General features: G+C 46.5%; 2 protein-coding genes and 1 long non-coding RNA gene across 4 annotated transcripts in view; 1 reads left to right on the forward strand and 2 right to left on the reverse strand.

The window, feature by feature from the left end:
• LOC308663138 overlaps window positions 1–17,878 on the reverse strand; it is an 861,733-nt gene that overhangs the window by 338,776 nt on the left and 505,079 nt on the right. The gene's annotated exons all lie outside the window — the stretch shown is intronic.
• PIAS2 (protein inhibitor of activated STAT 2) overlaps window positions 1–17,878 on the forward strand; it is a 104,770-nt gene that overhangs the window by 47,285 nt on the left and 39,607 nt on the right. The gene's annotated exons all lie outside the window — the stretch shown is intronic.
• The window catches only part of LOC308663094 (elongation factor 2-like), a 55,249-nt gene that overhangs the window by 2,182 nt on the left and 35,189 nt on the right, over window positions 1–17,878 (reverse strand). For both annotated transcript variants that reach the window (XM_081319251.1, XM_081319252.1), the window contains exons 11-14: window positions 14,502–14,609; window positions 10,115–10,468; window positions 3,638–3,820; window positions 1,090–1,222 (exon numbers count right to left, since the gene is read on the reverse strand). In XM_081319251.1, the coding sequence (XP_081175377.1) occupies window positions 1,090–1,222; window positions 3,638–3,820; window positions 10,115–10,468; window positions 14,502–14,609 (778 nt within the window). The remainder of the gene's footprint in view (window positions 1–1,089; window positions 1,223–3,637; window positions 3,821–10,114; window positions 10,469–14,501; window positions 14,610–17,878) is intronic.

Genomic DNA, 17,878 nt, shown 5'->3' on the forward strand with positions numbered 1-17,878 from the left:
AACGACCACAAGTGAGTTCAAACATGGCTGTGCGGTGAATTTTGCCCCATTTTACAACCTTACTTGCCACCGTTAAGAGAAGCATTGCAGTGGTCAAGATACTTATACCAGGGGTCTCCAACCTATGGGTCGCAGCTCGCTCCTGGGCTGCAGGCTCTTGGCCAGCGGGCCATGGAAGTGGCTGGCCAATGTGCACATGCATGGATGCGCATCCCCTTGCGCACGCGTCTTGGTGGGTGCGTGCAGCTGTATGTGCAAGCGCATGCACAAACGGCTGCTAGCGTCCTCAGGGTCAGCTGAGTGGTGCAAATGGATATGGAGCCTTCTTGGAACTGCTGAAAGGACTGTTGTAAACGGGAGGTAGATGATGTCATCTGTTGCAAGGGGGCTGTCCTCTCCATTTGCACCACTCAGGTGGCCCTGAGGACATCGAGATAAACCTCCAGGTGGCATCAACGACCCTCTAAAACAATGCAAATGACCAGTGGTCTGCAAGGAGTACAAATCCTTCCATTCCCCACCGTCCAGTCAGAGCTGAAGAAGCTTCTTGGATGAGAAGAGAAAGGTCTTCAAAAAAAACAAGTCCAGTTGCCTCCTGAAAAAAGCCCCTTTGGGACAATCATGACCTGGATGACGGACGGAGAATCTCCGCAGACCTCCCCCTGGTCATGTGATCACATTTTGGGCACTTGGCAACTAGCCTCCTTTTTTTGGCTATTTGCAGTATCTTCTAGTCACATGATCATAATTTACCACGTGTCAGAAACTGGCATTTATTCCGGTTTCTGTCAAAAAATGTCCATTGTAATGGACTCACTTAACAACCAGGGCGATTCACTTAATGACTGCTGGGGGGAAAAAAAGGTAAAAATCAGCTGAGGTCACGTGACCTGCTTAACATCAGGCACAACTCGCCACCGTCATCCTCCGTTCAATCATATGCCGTGCCACGTTGCTTCGCAGCAGTTTCTGAGCGGCTTACAGTCCATAAAGTGAGGACCCCCTTCAGGAACCGGCTGCCCTGACTTCCAGAAGGATCTGGGCCCAGAGCAGCAAGCCGGGTAATAATGTTTAAGAGGGATCTCTTACCGAAAGACTCGTTCACCGGAAGATACGCTTTGACCACAAACATTGGGGTCCCGGCTACCTGCGACTCCTCAAAAACGTGGCCCCGTTTCCGGTTCAGCACACCGTAGATGCCTCCAACCACCTGCTCTGGGCACTAGGAGAGAAAAACCAAAAGACAAATTTGTAAGGATTTTTTTTCCCCCTCTCTCCCTGCTTACTGGCTGGAAGGCCGGTTCCTAACATCTCACAATTCTTAATAGTACGGAAGGTGATAATTTGTGCAACAATAAATTAAATAAATAAATAAACCTTTATTGTCAAAGTACAACATGTGTACATTGAGATTAGCTGAGCCTCCCCCCCGTGCTCTCTCCCCCCAACACACAGTGACAACAAACCCTCCATCCTACCACACCATGTGAACCAACTACACCACACACCGGCCTCCCAAGTCAATTCTGCATAAGTTCACAGAGATTATATCCCATTTAAAAGCCTAACAGCCCACGGATAAAAGCTATTTTTCAGCCTGTTGGTATGGCTGGCTATATTCCTATATCTCCTACCGGATGGGAGGAGAGTAAAGAGATACCGTCCAGGGTGTGAGTCATCCCTGAGAATCTTCCTCACTCTTCCAAGGCAACGAGCCCTGGCGAGGTCATCCAGTGGTGTCAGGGGACAGCCCACAATGTCTTGTGCTGTGCTCACTACCCTCTGTAATACTTTCCTGTCCGCGGCTGTCAGACCAGCATACCAAACCACAATACCATACGAGAGGACACTCTCTATAGTAGACCGGTAAAAGAGGGTCATTAGCCGTTGTTCTACCCTGTTCTTCCGCAAGACCCTAAGAAAGTGAAGCCTCTGTTGGCCCTTTCTAGCCACCTGGGTTGTGTTAACTTCCCAGGTCAGATCTTCGCAGAGGTAGACTCCCAGAAATTTAAAGGAGGAAACTCCACACAGCCCTCCCCGATGTAAAGTGGGGCAGGTTCCCCCTTTTTTCTCTCGGACTACAATGTTTGTCTACGCTACTGCAATTCCTGAAACAAGTTTTTATAAAACATTTGTGATAAGCTCCCTCCTATACTTAGTGGAATAAGTTAGATTTCTGCATGCATTTCGGAAAACGGCATCTGAGCAACCGCTGATGTTTCTCTTAAAACGGTGGGCTGAAATAGACCTGCACGTTCTACTGTCTTCCTACTCAACTATCTTCCTACTCAAGCCGGTCGGAGAATCTGTTAGCGTGGTAAAAAAGCCTCTTAAACCATCGGGAGCACCTTGGTGATGGACTAGAAATATCTGCTTAGTGGACATTGTCACGCTTTAAGCAGAAACCAAGCCGCCGTTAGAACAGGACCCACAATCCTCTCTTAAGTGCATCATTCAGCCCCTGAATTTTATCAGGCAACTGTTAACAACCCTGAGAAACCACGGGGGGTTCTTTTAACTTTGTTTCACACATAGCAGCTCCCGGTGGCAAAATCAGGAAATATTCTGGGGCAAAAAATTTAGAACGCAACTTATATAGTAGCTGTTTTATTGCATATTTTCTATAGGGTTTTACTACGCTGTTCTTTCCACCCTCCTTAAAAACAGCTTAGCTTGAACTACATTGTAGAGCAGGGGGTCACCAATCTTTCTGGGTTGGCAGCCCGCTGGGAAAGGGAGGGACAGGCGCCTTTATGCATGGATGCACGCGCACACACGTAAATGTGGCTGCATGTGTGTGAACAGGGCCGTAAGCATGCGTGCTCCGCAAATGAGGCTGCTAGTACCAGCACGCAGCACACAACTCGGCACCAACGCATGGCTCACAGCTTGCCTAGCACTGATGAAAGGCTCGTGGCTTGGCTAGCACTGGTGACAAGTTCATGGATCGCAGCTCAGCAAGAGACTTGCGGCTTGGCTAGCGCTGGTGTGTAGCTTGTAGCTTGGCTAGCACCAACTCACAGCTCAACTAGCACCGGTGAGAGGCTCACAGATCGTGGCTTGGCTAGCGCCAGCGAGAGGCTCACAACTTGGCTAGCGCCAGCGAGAGCCTCACAGCTCGGCTAGCGCTGGTGTGCAGCTTGTAGCTTGGCTAGCACCGGCTCGCAGCTCAGCTAGCACCGGTGAGAGGCTCACGGATCGTGGCTCGGCTAGCACCAGCGAGAGGCTTGTGGCTTGGCTAGCACCGGCAGAAGGGCACAGGGTGCACGCATGGACTGGCCAGTCACTCAAGTGGCCTGGTGGCCAAGAGGCCACAGCCCGGTATTGGGGACCTCTGTTGTAGAGGACCCGGATGATGGACCTCAGGAAATTCGACAACAAACTGAACACAACAGGAGCAAAAATAGCCATTGCAAAGAAGCTGTGCCATGCCCCAAGTTGCTTGAGGGACACATGGCTGAGTTTGGAACGGAGGAGAGCCAGCTGGCCTTGTATCTCATCTCGGCGTGACTGTAACTACATCAAACCTGTCGCAGGTACGTGGGAATACCAGCCTTGGCTGGCTCTTCTGAACACCAACGGTGTGTGTGTGTGTGTGTTTGTGTGTGTGTCATCCCAAGTTGACCCCTGGCTGTACCTGAATCTCCACAAGGTAGATGGGTTCCATCAGGCGCGGCTGGGCAGTCAAGGCGGAAGCATACAGGACCCTCCTGGCCGTCGGGATGATCTGTCCTCCCCCGCGATGGATCGCATCGGCATGGAGAGTCACGTCTTGAATGTCAAAACGAACCCCTCTCATGTTCTCTTCACACAAAACACCCTGCGGAGAGAAAGGCGGCCACGTGCTACAGCTGCCTCTCCTCAGTGAAAAACCCAAGGGGGAGTAGCTTTCACAAGGATTGTCACCACCTCGCAAACCACTGCAACAATCAGCAATCGAAGCGAAGCTTTCTAGGGTATAGGAAATTTGTTGTACTCCGATGACGATTTGTGGAAAATTAAGTGCCGTCCGTAGTGACACGAATTATTCAAGATACGGGTAGTCCCGCACCTTGAGCCCAAAATTTCCACTGCTGGGCGAGACAGTTGTTGAAAGTGAGGTTGGCCCCGCTTTACGACCTTTATAGCCATGGCTGTTAAGCCGATCACTGCAGCCGTTAAGGCAGTTAACGCAGCCGTTAAGCGAATCTGGCTTTCCCCATTGACTTTGCTCGTCAGATGGTCGCAAAAGGGGATCACGTGAGCCCCACGGACATGCTGTGACCGTCATAAATATGAGCTGGTTGCCAAGCACCTGAATTTTGATCCTTTGACTGTGGGGAGGCTGCAAAATGACCGTTGGGCGATGTGAAAAAGGGTCTTAAGTCCCTTCTTTCTTTTTTTTTTATTGAAAAGTTTTATCATACATTTTATCTTTAACAATCCCCCCTAGCCCTCCCCTATCCCTCCCTCCCTACCCCTCCCCCCCTCCCCCCCCGACTTCCCAGAGCTAAGTACAAGCTATAAAAAACCAAAAAAAACCAATCGTAGACATTCATATGCTAACAACAATAAACTCTAAAATCCATCTCTCTCTAGCTCATATAGGGTAATTACAAACACTATTAATATAAGATATATAAAAAAAAGGAAAAGAGAAAAAAAGAGGAGAAAAAAAAGGAAGAGTTATTCAAATACTACATGAAACTTCTTAGTCCCATATTTGTTCTGGATATACTCAATCCATTTTCTCCACTCCATAACATAACGTTCTTGCGAGTGATCTTTCAAATAAGCCGAGATCTTTGCCATCTCTGCCAGGTCAGAAACCTTTAAAGTCCATTCTTCTATAGTCGGCAGTTCCTCCTTCTTCCAATATTGACCTATTAAGAGTCTTGCTGCCGTAATTAAATTCAACATCAGCTTAGTGTCCACAACCGTAGCATCTGTAATTATACCCAACAAAAAAAGTTGCGGACAAAACTTTATCCTTTGCTTGAAAATCTTCTGCATGTTCCACCAAATTTTTATCCAAAAGGCCTTAACCTTTTTACAAGTCCACCATATATGAAAATATGTTGCATCTTCTTCACCACACCTCCAGCATTTAGGCTGATAGTTCGGATACATACTTGCCAGCTTTTTAGGATCTAAATGCCATCTGTAAAACATTTTATAAAAATTTTCTCTTAAATTTTGAGCTTGTGTGAATTTTACGTTCCTCACCCAAATCCTTTCCCATGTGTCCATTGTAATAACTTCTTGGATATTTTGGGCCCATTTAATCATACAATCCTTAACGAGTTCTGTTTCTGAGTCAATTTCTATCAAGGCAAGATATATCCGTTTAATATGTGCTGGACCCTGATTTCTGATTTGCTTTATCAGATTTTCATCAGTCAGTGTAAAACCATTTTTCTGATCTTCTTTCCACCTGGCCCGTAGCTGAGTATATTGAAACCAAGTCTGAACAATCTTCTCATCTCGCAAGAGACTATATGGTCTCAAACACCAGACATTTCTTTCCAAGCTTAGAATCTCCTTGTACGTAGTCACATCGTGTTTGAAACCAGCATGTATATTTTCTATTGCGTGTTTTGGGATTGCCCACAATGGTATCTTACAATCTAATTTATGTCTGTACTTCTTCCAAACCCTCAACAATGCCTGTCTTAAAATATGCACTCTAAAGACATGTTGTATGATACCTTCTTATCATACAACAAATATGCATGCCAGCCAAACAACAAGTCATGGCCCTCAAGATGTAATAATCTCTCTTGTGTCAAATTGATCCAATCACTTATTCCTGCTAAAGCAGCAGCTTCATAATATAATTTAAAATTAGGCATTTTAAGTCCACCTCTTTCACGAGTATCCTGTATTATCTTTAGTTTAACTCGTGGCCTTTTCCCTGCCCATACAAATTTATTGATACCGCGCTGCCATTCCTCCAAGTTAGAATCTTTCTTAAGAACCGGTATCATTTGAAATAAAAATAAGAATTTAGGCAGGACATTCATTTTCACTGCTGCGATTCGCCCCAACAAAGACAATTGCAATTTTTCCCAACTCTCCATTTCTTTTTGAATTTTCCCCCATAATTTTTCATAGTTATTTTTATATAACTTTGTATTAGAGGGCGACAAAAGCACCCCCAAATATTTAACCCTTTTAACAATCTCAAATCCAGTTAATCCTTCTAAGAGAGCCTTTTGCGAAGCTGTCATATTTTTGGCCAGAATTTTAGTTTTTTGTGTATTAACTTTAAATCCAGAAACCTTCCCATATTGTATTATTATCTCCATCAGGTCCACAACAGAGTTCTCCGGCTGGGTCACTGTAACAACCAGATCATCTGCGAACGCTCTCAATCTATAATCCTGATCTCTAATTTGTATACCCTTAATTTTTTTCGAATTCCGTATTTTAACCAACAATATCTCCAATGTTAGTACAAATAACAACGGTGATAACGGACACCCTTGCCTTGTGCCCTTCTCAATATTACATGCTTCTGTCAGGCTATTATTAACTATTATTCGGGCAGTTTGTTTTTGATATAATGCCCTAATTGGTTGCAAAAAATTATCCCCAAAATTCATTTTATCCAAGACTTTCATCAAAAATTGCCAATTCAATTGATCAAAAGCTTTTTCAGCATCTAAAAAAATTAGCGCCGCAGGGATCTGGTTATTCCTTTCCAAAAACTCTAACACGTCAACTATATGCCTCACGTTATTTTTCATTTGCCTACCACTAATAAACCCCGTTTGGTCCCCATGAATCGTCTGTTGCAGAACTCTCATCAATCTATTAGCCAACACCTTAGCAAATATCTTGTAGTCTGTATTTAAAAGCGATATTGGTCTATAATTTTTAACTTGAGTAGCATCTTGGTCTTCCTTCGGAATCAAAGAAATAAAAGCAGTTCTCCAAGACGGAGGCACCTTTCCCCCCCTCTGAATTGTCTGGAACAGTTCCTTTAACGGTTTTATCATCTCTAATTGTAAATTTTTGTAATAAGCCGCAGTCAAACCATCCGTGCCTGGCGCTTTGTCCACCTTCAATTCCTTAATTGCTATAAGAATTTCTTCTTCTGTTATCAATTGATTAATCCCCTCTTTTTGTTCTTGCGTAAGAACCGGGATGCTAGCATTCTCCAAATATACATCAATATCTTTTTCATTAATCTTCTCCTTAGCATATAATTTAGAATAAAAGTCCAGAAAGGCCGCCTTAATAAGATCCTGTTGAAACACAACCCTTCCCTTATGCTCAATTTTATCTATATTAGAAGCCCTTTGCTTTTTCCTCAGTCTATAAGCTAACCATCTACCTGGTTTATTAGCATTGCAAAAGGTGTTGTGCCTGGCAAACCGCAAATTGGTTGCCACTTGGTCAGCCATTAATTTATCAAATTGTCCTTTTAATAGCTTAATAACCTCCTTAGTCTTCACATCCGCTGGATTCAAAATCAAAGCCTTTTCTTTTTCCTTAATTTCATTCTCCAATTCTTTCCTCCTGGCTTCCAAAATACGTCTATGTTTATTGTTCATATATATCAACACCCCTCTCATATAGGCCTTGCTAGCATCCCAAACCATGTCCATAGAAGTGTCTTTGTTCATATTAATTTCAAAAAAATCCTTCATCCGCTGTTTACATTCTTCCACATTTCTCTGATTTCTAAACAAATTCTCATTTACGCGCCACGAGCGCCTATCTCTATTCTCCTTATTAATCTCTAGCCAGACTGGGCTGTGATCAGAAATAGTTCTTGCACATATCTTCACCTTTTTAATCCTTGAAAAAAAGTCATTAGTCAGCAAAATAAAATCGATCCTGGAGAAAGATTGATGTCTGTCAGAAAAAAAAGTATAATCCTTTTCATGCAAATGTATTTCACGCCAAATATCTCGCAGTTCCAAGTCATCCTTCATTTCAAAAAAGGATTTAGGCAGTCTAGCATGACTTGGAACGTGTTTAAAAGAACCAGCCTTATCCATCTGTACATCCAAAACACCATTCCAGTCCCCCATAAAAATAAACGATTTATAATCCAACTGAGTAAGCTTTGTGTGAAGTAAACTAAAAAAATCAGCTTGTTGTTGATTAGGAGCATATAATCCAACTAAAAGCGTCTTTTTACCTTCTAACAGCAACTCTATCATAACGTATCTTCCATGCTTATCTGCTTCAATTAAGTCCGCTGTTAAGGCACTTTTAACATAAACAACCACTCCATTTTTCTTATTCATTGCAGAAGCAACGAATTGCGTGCCCAACCTTAAGTTCAATAAATACTTTTGGTCCATAGCCCTAATATGCGTTTCTTGCAAACATATAACATCTATCTTGAATTGTTTTAAATATTGAAAAACTTTCTTCCTCTTCTGTGGTGAATTTAGTCCATTAACGTTCCAGGTTAAGAATTTAGTCGCCATGCATGTCATCCCAAAGCTGTTGGAGCACATCTTTGATAGGCTCTCCTTTAGGCCGTGCTCCTCCCACTGCTTGGCTGTAAGTACGTTTTGGAAGTTCCATAGACTTCTGCTGATCTTGTTCTTTTATTTTTTTTGCTCGTTTTAAAGCAGCACGCGTCACCCTCTGCTCTCCAGGATCATCCAAAGAAGTTGTAGCTTGATCTCCTCCAGCACCATTCTCCTCTGTCTGTCCAGCTTCAGCCTCTTGAAGTTTTCCTTCTCCAGATCCCTTTGCAGCTTCCAGAAGTGATAGTGGGGTTGCTTTTAAAACATTGTTATAAAAATCCCGCGCCTGTGTCACAGTGACCAGACGGTACCTTTTGCCTTCATGCATCGCCACCAATCCAACTGGAATCTCCCATCTGAACCTTATATCACGTTGTTTGAGCTCTTGCACAAGAAATGCATAATCTTTTCTTCTCCTTAAAATCTTTGGAGGGATTTCTTTTAAAACCAAAACTTCTTGGTCAGCAATCACAACTTTAGTATCATAGGCAGCTTGAATAACTTCATCTCTAGTTTCCCTCTTTGCAAAATATACCACCACATCTCTAGGTAACTTTCTCTGTCTAGCAATCCATGAGTTAACACGGAACACCTTATCCATGCCTCCCTTTATTTCAGATGCTGGCTGAGCCAATACTGCTTCCAGAGCTTCAGAAATCAGCTGCTTTAGATCTTCCTTAACATTTTCTTTTAAACCTCTGATTCTAACAGCATATTGCATCTGGTAATATTGAACTAGACACAGTTCTCTGTCCATTTTGTCTCTTAAATCTTCATTCTCCAATACCTTTGCTTCTAATATGGCATTCTTTTGAGTCAAGTCCTCCACTTTTTCATCCAGATCTTGCACACATTCAGCCACACTACGCACTGTAGACAAAATGTCTACCCTCATCGCACTGAACTTTTCCTCCATCCTCTCCTCCAATTTCTCCTCCATCTTTGCCAATTTATCACCCATTGATTCCAAAATTACCTGGGCATGTTTTTCAAGAGCATCTTGTAAGTCCTTTGATGTCAGTGCAGCGGGAGGAAGCAAAGCTTGCAATGATGTCTGTTGCACCGGAGAAGTTCCAGCACTCCGAAGAGTTTTTGGGGGAGGTTTAGCCGCCATCTTTTTACTTTCACTTGTGACGCACTTTCACTTTAAGTTTATAAAGTCCATTAAGCTAGAGAGCAAAAATAAAAGTCCTCTTGACCTTATCCTCCTGTACCGCTCTGCCTGCTCCTTTTATTCCATGGTCTTTCCTTCTGGCAGGGGTGGTCGCAAACGCCTGGCTCCGCTCCAGAAATCACGGAGCGGAGACGCTGAACAGCTGGGAGCAACCCAGGCTACGGGGGAGTTCAATCCTTCAGCTGCCCAAGCTTTAAGCTCAGGCGGCCCCGGAGAACTCAACCCCTACCTGGGGCCTCTCCCCCTCCTCTTCTCCCGAGGAGGGGGCTTCAAATTCACCCGAACAGCTGATCGGCGCTGTTTCGGGTGAAAACAACACAGCTGAGCCGCGGGCAGCCCGAAAAGGCTGTCTCCGGCGCCGCGCCGCCACCGGAAGCCCCTTCTTTCAGTGCCCCTGTAACTCTGAGCAGTCGCTAAATGAATGCTTAAGTCGAGGGTCTTAAGATATTAATTGGGAAGTGGGGCCTACCTCCTTCGTGGCCCACTGGAACCCAGCCACGACGCTGTCTTTGATTTCGTTGAGATACTGGACGCCCTTGGTGATGTCGACCAAAATATTGGGCCCCGTTCCGTCAGGTCCGAAGCACCAGATCTTCCGTGCTTCGGACACATCCCACTCGTACTTCTCGGCCAGATAGCGAGCTCGCTGCTTCAGCTCCTGGCGGGAACTGACGTCTCCTTTGTCTATGTCTTCCGCCAATCCATCGGGGAAAGGGCGGGCCTTCATGTAAAGGCGGTTGTGCTTGTTGGGAGATTTGGATAAGCACAGCTGGTTGGATTCTTCACAGACCGTCTCCCGATAGGATACTACTGGGTCGGATTTCTGCAAGGAAACAAAATCCAGTTCGGTTTACAAAGGAGAATAATTGCAGCTCCATGGGGCTCTCCGAGCTGGGAGGTTTTGTTGCAGACGTTTCAGGACCCAACTAGGGAACATCGTCAGTGTTAGAGGGGGGGGGTTGAGAAGTAGGAGGAGGAAAGGACTGTGGGGTCCTTGGTGCTCTCTGAGCTTGGTGGCTTTCTTGCGAACATTTCACGACCCAACTAGGGAACATTGTCAGTGCTAGAAGGGGGGGGGGGTTGCAGAGAGGAGGAGGAGGAAACATTTCATGACCCAAACCAAATAACTGGACTAGCTAGCGTTGATGACGTTACCTACTGTGTTTTCCCGAAAATAAGACCGAGTCTTAATTTTGTTTTGTTTTTTGCCTCCAAAAGAGGCACCAGGTCTTATTTTTGGGGTAGGCCTTACCTCACCTCCAGCACCGACAGCCCCACCCAACCGGTCCACTTCTTCTGGGGCCAAAGTTCTGCAGATGCATTCGGGCCTGCACTTTGCAGTCAGGCCTTTCCAGAAGGCCTAAACAGCCGAGTACCAAGCTGTGGATTCAATCCATAGCTAGGTGCTCGGCTACTGAGGTCTTGTGGAAGCGAGCTGGGGATTGAATCCATAGTTCAGTTCTCGCCTGCACAGGCCTTCTGGAAAACCCTGTGATTGAGAAATGCAGGCCTGCCTACGGAAGAGGCCTCAGAAGAAGAAGTGGGCTAGCAAGGAGAGGCCTAGCTGCGAAGTAAGGGGGTACAGGGTAGGTGGGGCAGCCCTACACCCCCACCCAGCTTGATTTTTAGGTGTATGCCTTACCCCAAAACTAGGGTTTACTCCATAGTTAGGGTTTATATTAGGCCCACCCCCCAAAAACAAGCTAGGGTTTATTATTGGTGTAGGTCTTATTTTTGGGGAAACATGGTAGTTTGGGAAATGAAATGCCTGCAAGAAAACAACCAAGCTCAATGTCCAATACTCTACTCCCTCAATAATGGAAGTCAACAGAGTTTGATGCATACATAAATTAGGCAACACTTATTGTGGCCATAGGCATTCGCCTCCCCTTGGTCTGTATCAAAGGGGCAATCCCAGTAGGGGAGATGAATCCCTATCTGGAACTGGAATGGGACAATTCCCTGGGGCCATCTTGGTATGGCCATCTTCCTGTGGCCAACTCACCCTGGGACAACTCGCCGCAGACCATTCCACGTGGGATAACTCCATGCAATAAAGCAGGGGTCTTCAAACTCGGCCCTTTTATGACTCATGGACTTCAACTCCCAGAATTCCTCAGCCAGCATGCCTGGCTGAGAAATTCTGGGAGTTGAAGTCCATGAGTCATAAAAGGGCCGAGTTTGAAGACCTCTGCAATAAAGGTTACCTGACACTGTTCCCATTTTTGTCGGTGGGAATAATGTCAAAGAAAAGAGTGGCCAATGACATTTATTAGTTGTCCTGCGTGAGCTCTTACCCCCCGTGGATAGGGTGAGCTCTTACCCCCCGTGGATAGGGCTCGCAACTTGGGAGTCCTCCTAGATTCACGGCTTACCCTGGAAGATCATATAGTGGCCGTGACTAGGGGGGCTTTCGCCCAGGTTCGCCTGGTGCGCCAGTTGCGGCCCTATCTGGACCGGGATGCCCTGTGCACGGTCACTCATGCGCTCGTGACCTCTCGCCTTGACTACTGTAATGCTCTCTACATGGGACTTCCCTTGAAGACCACTCGGAGGCTCCAACTGGTACAGAATGCGGCCGCGAGAGTTGTCTTGGGAGTTTCCCGGTACTCCCATGTTACACCTTTGCTCCGCGAGCTGCATTGGTTACCAGTTGTCTTCCGGGTGAGGTTCAAGGTTTTGGTTATGATCTTTAAGTCCTTACATGGCATGGGTCCGGGTTACCTCAGGGACCACCTGCTGCCGGCGTCAACTCCCCTCCGCCCTGTGCGTTCCCACAGAGAGGGCCTCCTCAGGGTGCCTCCGGTAAGGGAATGCCGACTGGCGGCCCCCAGGGGGAGGGCCTTCTCTGTGGGCGCTCCGGCACTATGGAATCAACTGCCGGTGGAGCTCCGGATGACATCAGACCTCCGAACCTTCCGTCGCGACCTGAAGACCCACCTATTTGAATTAGCTGGTCTGGCCTGATGGGGGAACATGGGCTTTTAAAATTGTTGTTCTTAGCATTGTATTATTGTTTTTTAACTGGGCATTGGTTTAATCTTATTTTAACTTTTGTATCGTAATTTATATATGCCCTGTGAACCACCCTGAGTCCCTAGGGAGAAGGGCGGTATACAAATTAAATAAAATCTAAATCTAAAATCTAAATCTAAATTGGGAGTTGACTGGGCTGAGATGGCTGCAGTGAGTTGTCCTAGACCAGGGGTAGGCAACCTTGGCTCTTTTATGACTCGTAGACTTCAACTCCCAGAATTCCTGAGCCAGCCATGCTGAGGGGAAAGGGAGAGGTTTCCAAGCTGAGCCATGCTGGCTCAGGAATTCTGGGAGTTGAAGTCCATGAGTCATAAAAGACCCAAGGTTGCCTACCCCTGGCCTAGACCAGTGATGGCAAACCTTTTAGAGACCAAGTCCCTGAAAACCGGCCCCATCCCTGCTCTGCCCCCAACCCGCCTGCTCTGCCCCACCCACCTGCAGGGCCACTCACCGCCTCCACAGCCCACCACAGATCACCCAGTCAGCCCAGCAGTGCCATGGCAGCCACGCCCTCCACCTGTGCCCCACAGCATCAACTGCGCGCGACGGGATGCAAGGGTGGAGTCTTGTCCCCGCTGCCATGTCCTTGGCTGCGCTACTCCGCACGGGCCACGCTCAGGGGCGACTCTCCTCGGGGGGGGAGCTGCTGGTGAGGAGGGGACCACGGGGGGAGGTGGGCCTGGGGCGATGGCATGCGTGCCCACAGAGAGGGCTCTGAGTTCGCTACCACTGTCCTAGACCCATCTGGAGAATGGCGCTGGCCTTGAGTGGTCCCTGGAATCACCAGGATCCCTTTGGAGATCAGCCCACTAAGAATGCTTTAGGTTTCTCCAGGCGCAGACTTGACCTGGCAAAGAAGGTCGTAGATGATCAACATAATCTTTGTGCGTTGCAGAGAGAAATTACTGGATGTTGTGCAAGTCTGCAACAGTAGGCAAGAGGCATTTGTACCTTGTAAAAAGGCCTGTGTGTTGAGAATGACAACTTCATGGACACACTGTGCATATTCTGTGATCAGTCAACACTTTCATGCAGGGGTCCCCAACCTATGTTCTGCTGCTCGTCACCAGGCTGTGGCCTCTTTCATGGTAGCACCACCGCACGGGCGCTAGCAGCCCCATTTGCGCATGTGTGGGAGCGCTAACACCACCAGCATCACGCAGATGCCAGCGGGCCATTTGTGCATGCACGCGGCCGCCAGCAGCTCACTTGCGCATGCACACAGGCGGCAGCACAGGAGCCATGGGTGCACATGAGTTTCTTGTGCGTGCACACGTGTACTAGCGCACCATCATGCACGTGCCTATTAGTGCATGCACGCAGGGGGCCGCACACGCGCATATTTCACTGCTGCTCCCTTTCCAGGCCGTCAAGCTGGAAAGTTTGCGGAGCTCTGCTTTAATGCACAGCTCTGCACTTTCCTATCTTGTGAGTTCTTCCTTAGCTTTCACTTATACTGATTTTTGCTAAAAGAGAACAAAAACCTACTTATCGATCAGAGGCCTGGAAGAAATCTTCCAAAATTAAAAAAAAAATAGAAATAAGCTCAATTTTCATAATGTTATTTTTAATTTCACTTTTATCTAGAGGCTTTCAAGAAGAGAACGGACAAGCGCTTTTTCCGGAAGGATATAGGATCTCCCGCCATGGGCAGTGAGTTGGACTAGAGGACCTCTAAGGTCCCTTCCAAGTCTTGTTATTCTAAATTCCTTTGGGGCAGAAAAAAACCCCGACTTGGAATCTTATTTCCTTTTTTTTTAATTACTGTCAATTTATCCCGCAGTCGAAACGTTTCCTTTCAATCCAGTGGAAAGGCATACCTTAATTGGAATGCAGGCATGGTCCTCCTCCAGATCTTTCAGGCAGATTTCCAAGTGCAGCTCTCCAGCTCCGGCGATAATGTGCTCCCCAGATTCCTCAATAATGCACTAGAGAACAGGGAAAAAAGGGATCCGTTCTGGTTTCAGGATAAAAGGAAATCATACCAGGCAATATCACGGGTTTTGTTTTTTTGGTTGGTTTTTTTGGCAAACCGTGTTTCGGAGCGTGCAGAAATTATCGTGATATTAAATAGCTAGAAATCAGGGCTAGGTAACCTTGGCTCTTTTATGACTGGTGGACTTCAACTCCCAGAATTCCTGGGCCAGCATGGGGGAACTATGGCCCCTTCATGACTGGTGGACTTCAACTCCCAGAATTCCTGAGCCAGCATGGGGGAACTATGTCCCCTTCATGACTGGTGGACTTCAACTCCCAGAATTCCTCAGCCAGCATGGGGGAACTATGGCCCCTTCTTGACTGGTGGACTTCAACTCCCAGAATTCCTCAGCCAGCCATGCTGAGGGGAAGGGAGAGGTTTCCAAGCCGAGCCACACTGGCTCAGGAATTCTGGGAGTTGAAGTCCACCAGTCATGAAGGGGCCGTAGTTCCCCCATGCTGGCTCAGGAATTCTGGGAGTTGAAGTCCACCAGTCATAAAAGAGCCAAGGTTGCCTACCTCTGACCTAGATACTCCACATGGTTCGTCAAATCGGTGCTCATCTCTGTTTATAAATCATAACAGGCAATATCACGTTTTTTTGTTTTTGTTTTGTAAACCGTGTTTTGGAACGTACAGAAATTATCGTGAGATTAAATAGCTAGACCAGGGGGAGGCAACCTTGGCTCTTTTATGACTCCTGGACTTCAACTCCCAGAATTCCTGAGTTGGCATGGCCAGTTCAGGAATTCTGGGCATTGAAGTCCACAAGTCATAAAAGAGCCAAGGTTCCCTACCCCTGGCTTAGTGAGCCATCTTTGTCCGAAGACCCTCTGCGTGGTCATGTGGCCGGCACGACTATACACCGAGACGCAAGGAACGCTGTTGCCTCCCCACCAAAGTGGTACCTATTTATTTACTTGCGTTTGCGGGCTTTCAAATGGCCCGGTTGCCTACCTGTAAAATGCTGGATGCTTGTAAGACAAAAACTCTGCAGCTTCCACATTTAAGTGACACCGACGGCTTCTGTAGTCATAATTAAATTTAAATAATTCCAATAATGACAAGAGTACAAGGATGGCGTGCAAGGCCTTTTGAAAAGCTTGGAACTGGTTTATGCGGTGTAAGAGCACACCGTAAAAATTAATACAGGGATATTTCGCTCTCAATTTTATTTGCAATCAAGTTGTCCCTGCTTGGAATCGGTTAATTCAAGGAATATGTTGTTAACAGAAAAAAAAAGAAAAAGGTCAGCCTGGGACTTTCCTGATTCTGAGTTGCCTAAAAGACAGGCATAGTTGTTGTTGTTATTATCATTATTATCCAATTTATTTGTCTCCCACCTCGCGGCTCAAGGAGACTCATATCGGCACAAACACTTCAAAACTTCAGCCTTTAAGGACTTCCTTCCACAGTGGGAGTGTAACTCACGTTGTAAATAATGCCCGGAGGTTTTAAACCTCAAGGTTGGGGCGGGGACCATGCAAGCCTCAGATTCGCTATAGATTTGCAAACACATCAAACTATGGGTTAGCCTTCCATCTGAATGCAGCTGTTCTACTGTGCAGTCTCCTCGGGCAGAGGGGGCGTCCTAATTCGTCGAGTGCCTTTTCTTTTTAGATTCTCCTAAACGCATTTCAGATACAAGGGGGAAGTCGAGCCCCCGAGGTTCCTTCCTAACACAATCCCACGTTGAGGAGAGAGAGAGCAACGGTTAATTAAGGAAGACCGATCGCTATAAGGCTTCCCATTTTTCCTAAATGCTTCAGAGTGTTAAAAGAGTCCGTGGGGGTGCTGTGGTTAACGTTTGGTTCTTGCAGGCAAACTCTGCCCACAGCCAGGAGTTCGATCCTGACGGGGCTCCAGGTTGACTCAGCCTTCCATCCTTCCGAGGTTGGTAAAATGAGGACCTGGATGGTTGGGGTTAGGCTGACATTGTAAACCGCTTAGAGAGGGTTGTAAAGCAGTATATAAGTCTAAGTGCTATTGCTGAGGGAGGGAAGGAAGGAAGGAAGGAAGGAAGGAAGGAAGGAAGGAAGGAAGGAAGGAAGGAAGGAAGGAAGGAAGGAAGGAAGGAGGGAAAGGAAAGGAAAGGAAAGGAAAGGAAAGGAAAGGAAAGGAAAGGAAAGGAAAGGAAAGGAAAGGAAAGGAAAGGAAAGGAAAGGAAGCAAGAAGCTGTTGGTGGTGCAGCGGTTAGAATGAAGTATTGCAGGCTGACTCTGCCCGCAGCCTGGAGTTTGATCCTGACCGGCTCAAAGTTGACTCAGCCTTCTGACCTTCCGAGGTCAGTAAAATGAAGGCCCAGATTGTTAGGTGGGGGCAAGATGATCACACTGTAAACCACTCAGAGGGCTGTAAAGCACTGTGAAGCAATATATAAGTCTACGTGCTATTGCTTGTGGAGGAGAGAAGAGGGAGGGAGGGAGGGAGGGAGGGAGGGAGGGAGGAAGGAAGGAAGGAAGGAAGGAAGGAAGGAAGCTGTGGTGGTACAGTGGTTAGAATGGAATATTGCAGGCAGACTCTGCCTGCAGCCTGGAGTTTTGATCCTGACCAGCTCAAAAGTTGTCTCAGCCTTCCATCCTTCCGAGGTCGGTAAAAGGAGGACCCAGATTGTTGGGGACAATATGCCGACTCCGTAAACCACTCAGAGTGAGCCGTAAAGCCCTGTGAAGCGGCAGATAAGACTTAAGTGCTATTGCTGGATGCACAGTTAATCTTCTGCTTATGGTTGCAATAGAGCCTGCCCATCGCTGTCGTAAACAGGTCAACTATGTCACTAACCAGATTTTACAATCTTGATTGCAGCTGCATTAAGCATGTGCCGCAGTCATTAAGTTAACCCATGATTCGCCGTGGACTGGTTTGTCCAAAAAGCAGGAGTAAATGCCGTTTTGGCAAAACCACAGAGAAACATATTGGCGTGACGGTGGTATGCTACAAATGGCCGTTACCCTGTATTGGTAAATAACTGGTTATTAAGTTGGGGACTACCTGTACTCCCAAAATTATGGTATTCTTTCTTTTTCTTTCCTTTCTGCCTCTTCTCTTTCTTTCTTTCCTCTTTCTTTCTCTCCCTCTTTCTCTTTCCTCTATTACTATCACTAATTATAACCTTCCCACCCAATGAATATTGCAGTGTTGTTTTGGCTGTGACAGGTTCGCTATCTTCAGATGATTCTACGTGGCTAGCTGATGAGAGCTAAATAGCTCAAAATAGCTC

This window comes from Vipera berus (assembly GCF_964194415.1).
Source record: "Vipera berus genome assembly, chromosome: 2".
Classification (NCBI taxonomy): Eukaryota; Metazoa; Chordata; class Lepidosauria; order Squamata; family Viperidae; genus Vipera; species Vipera berus.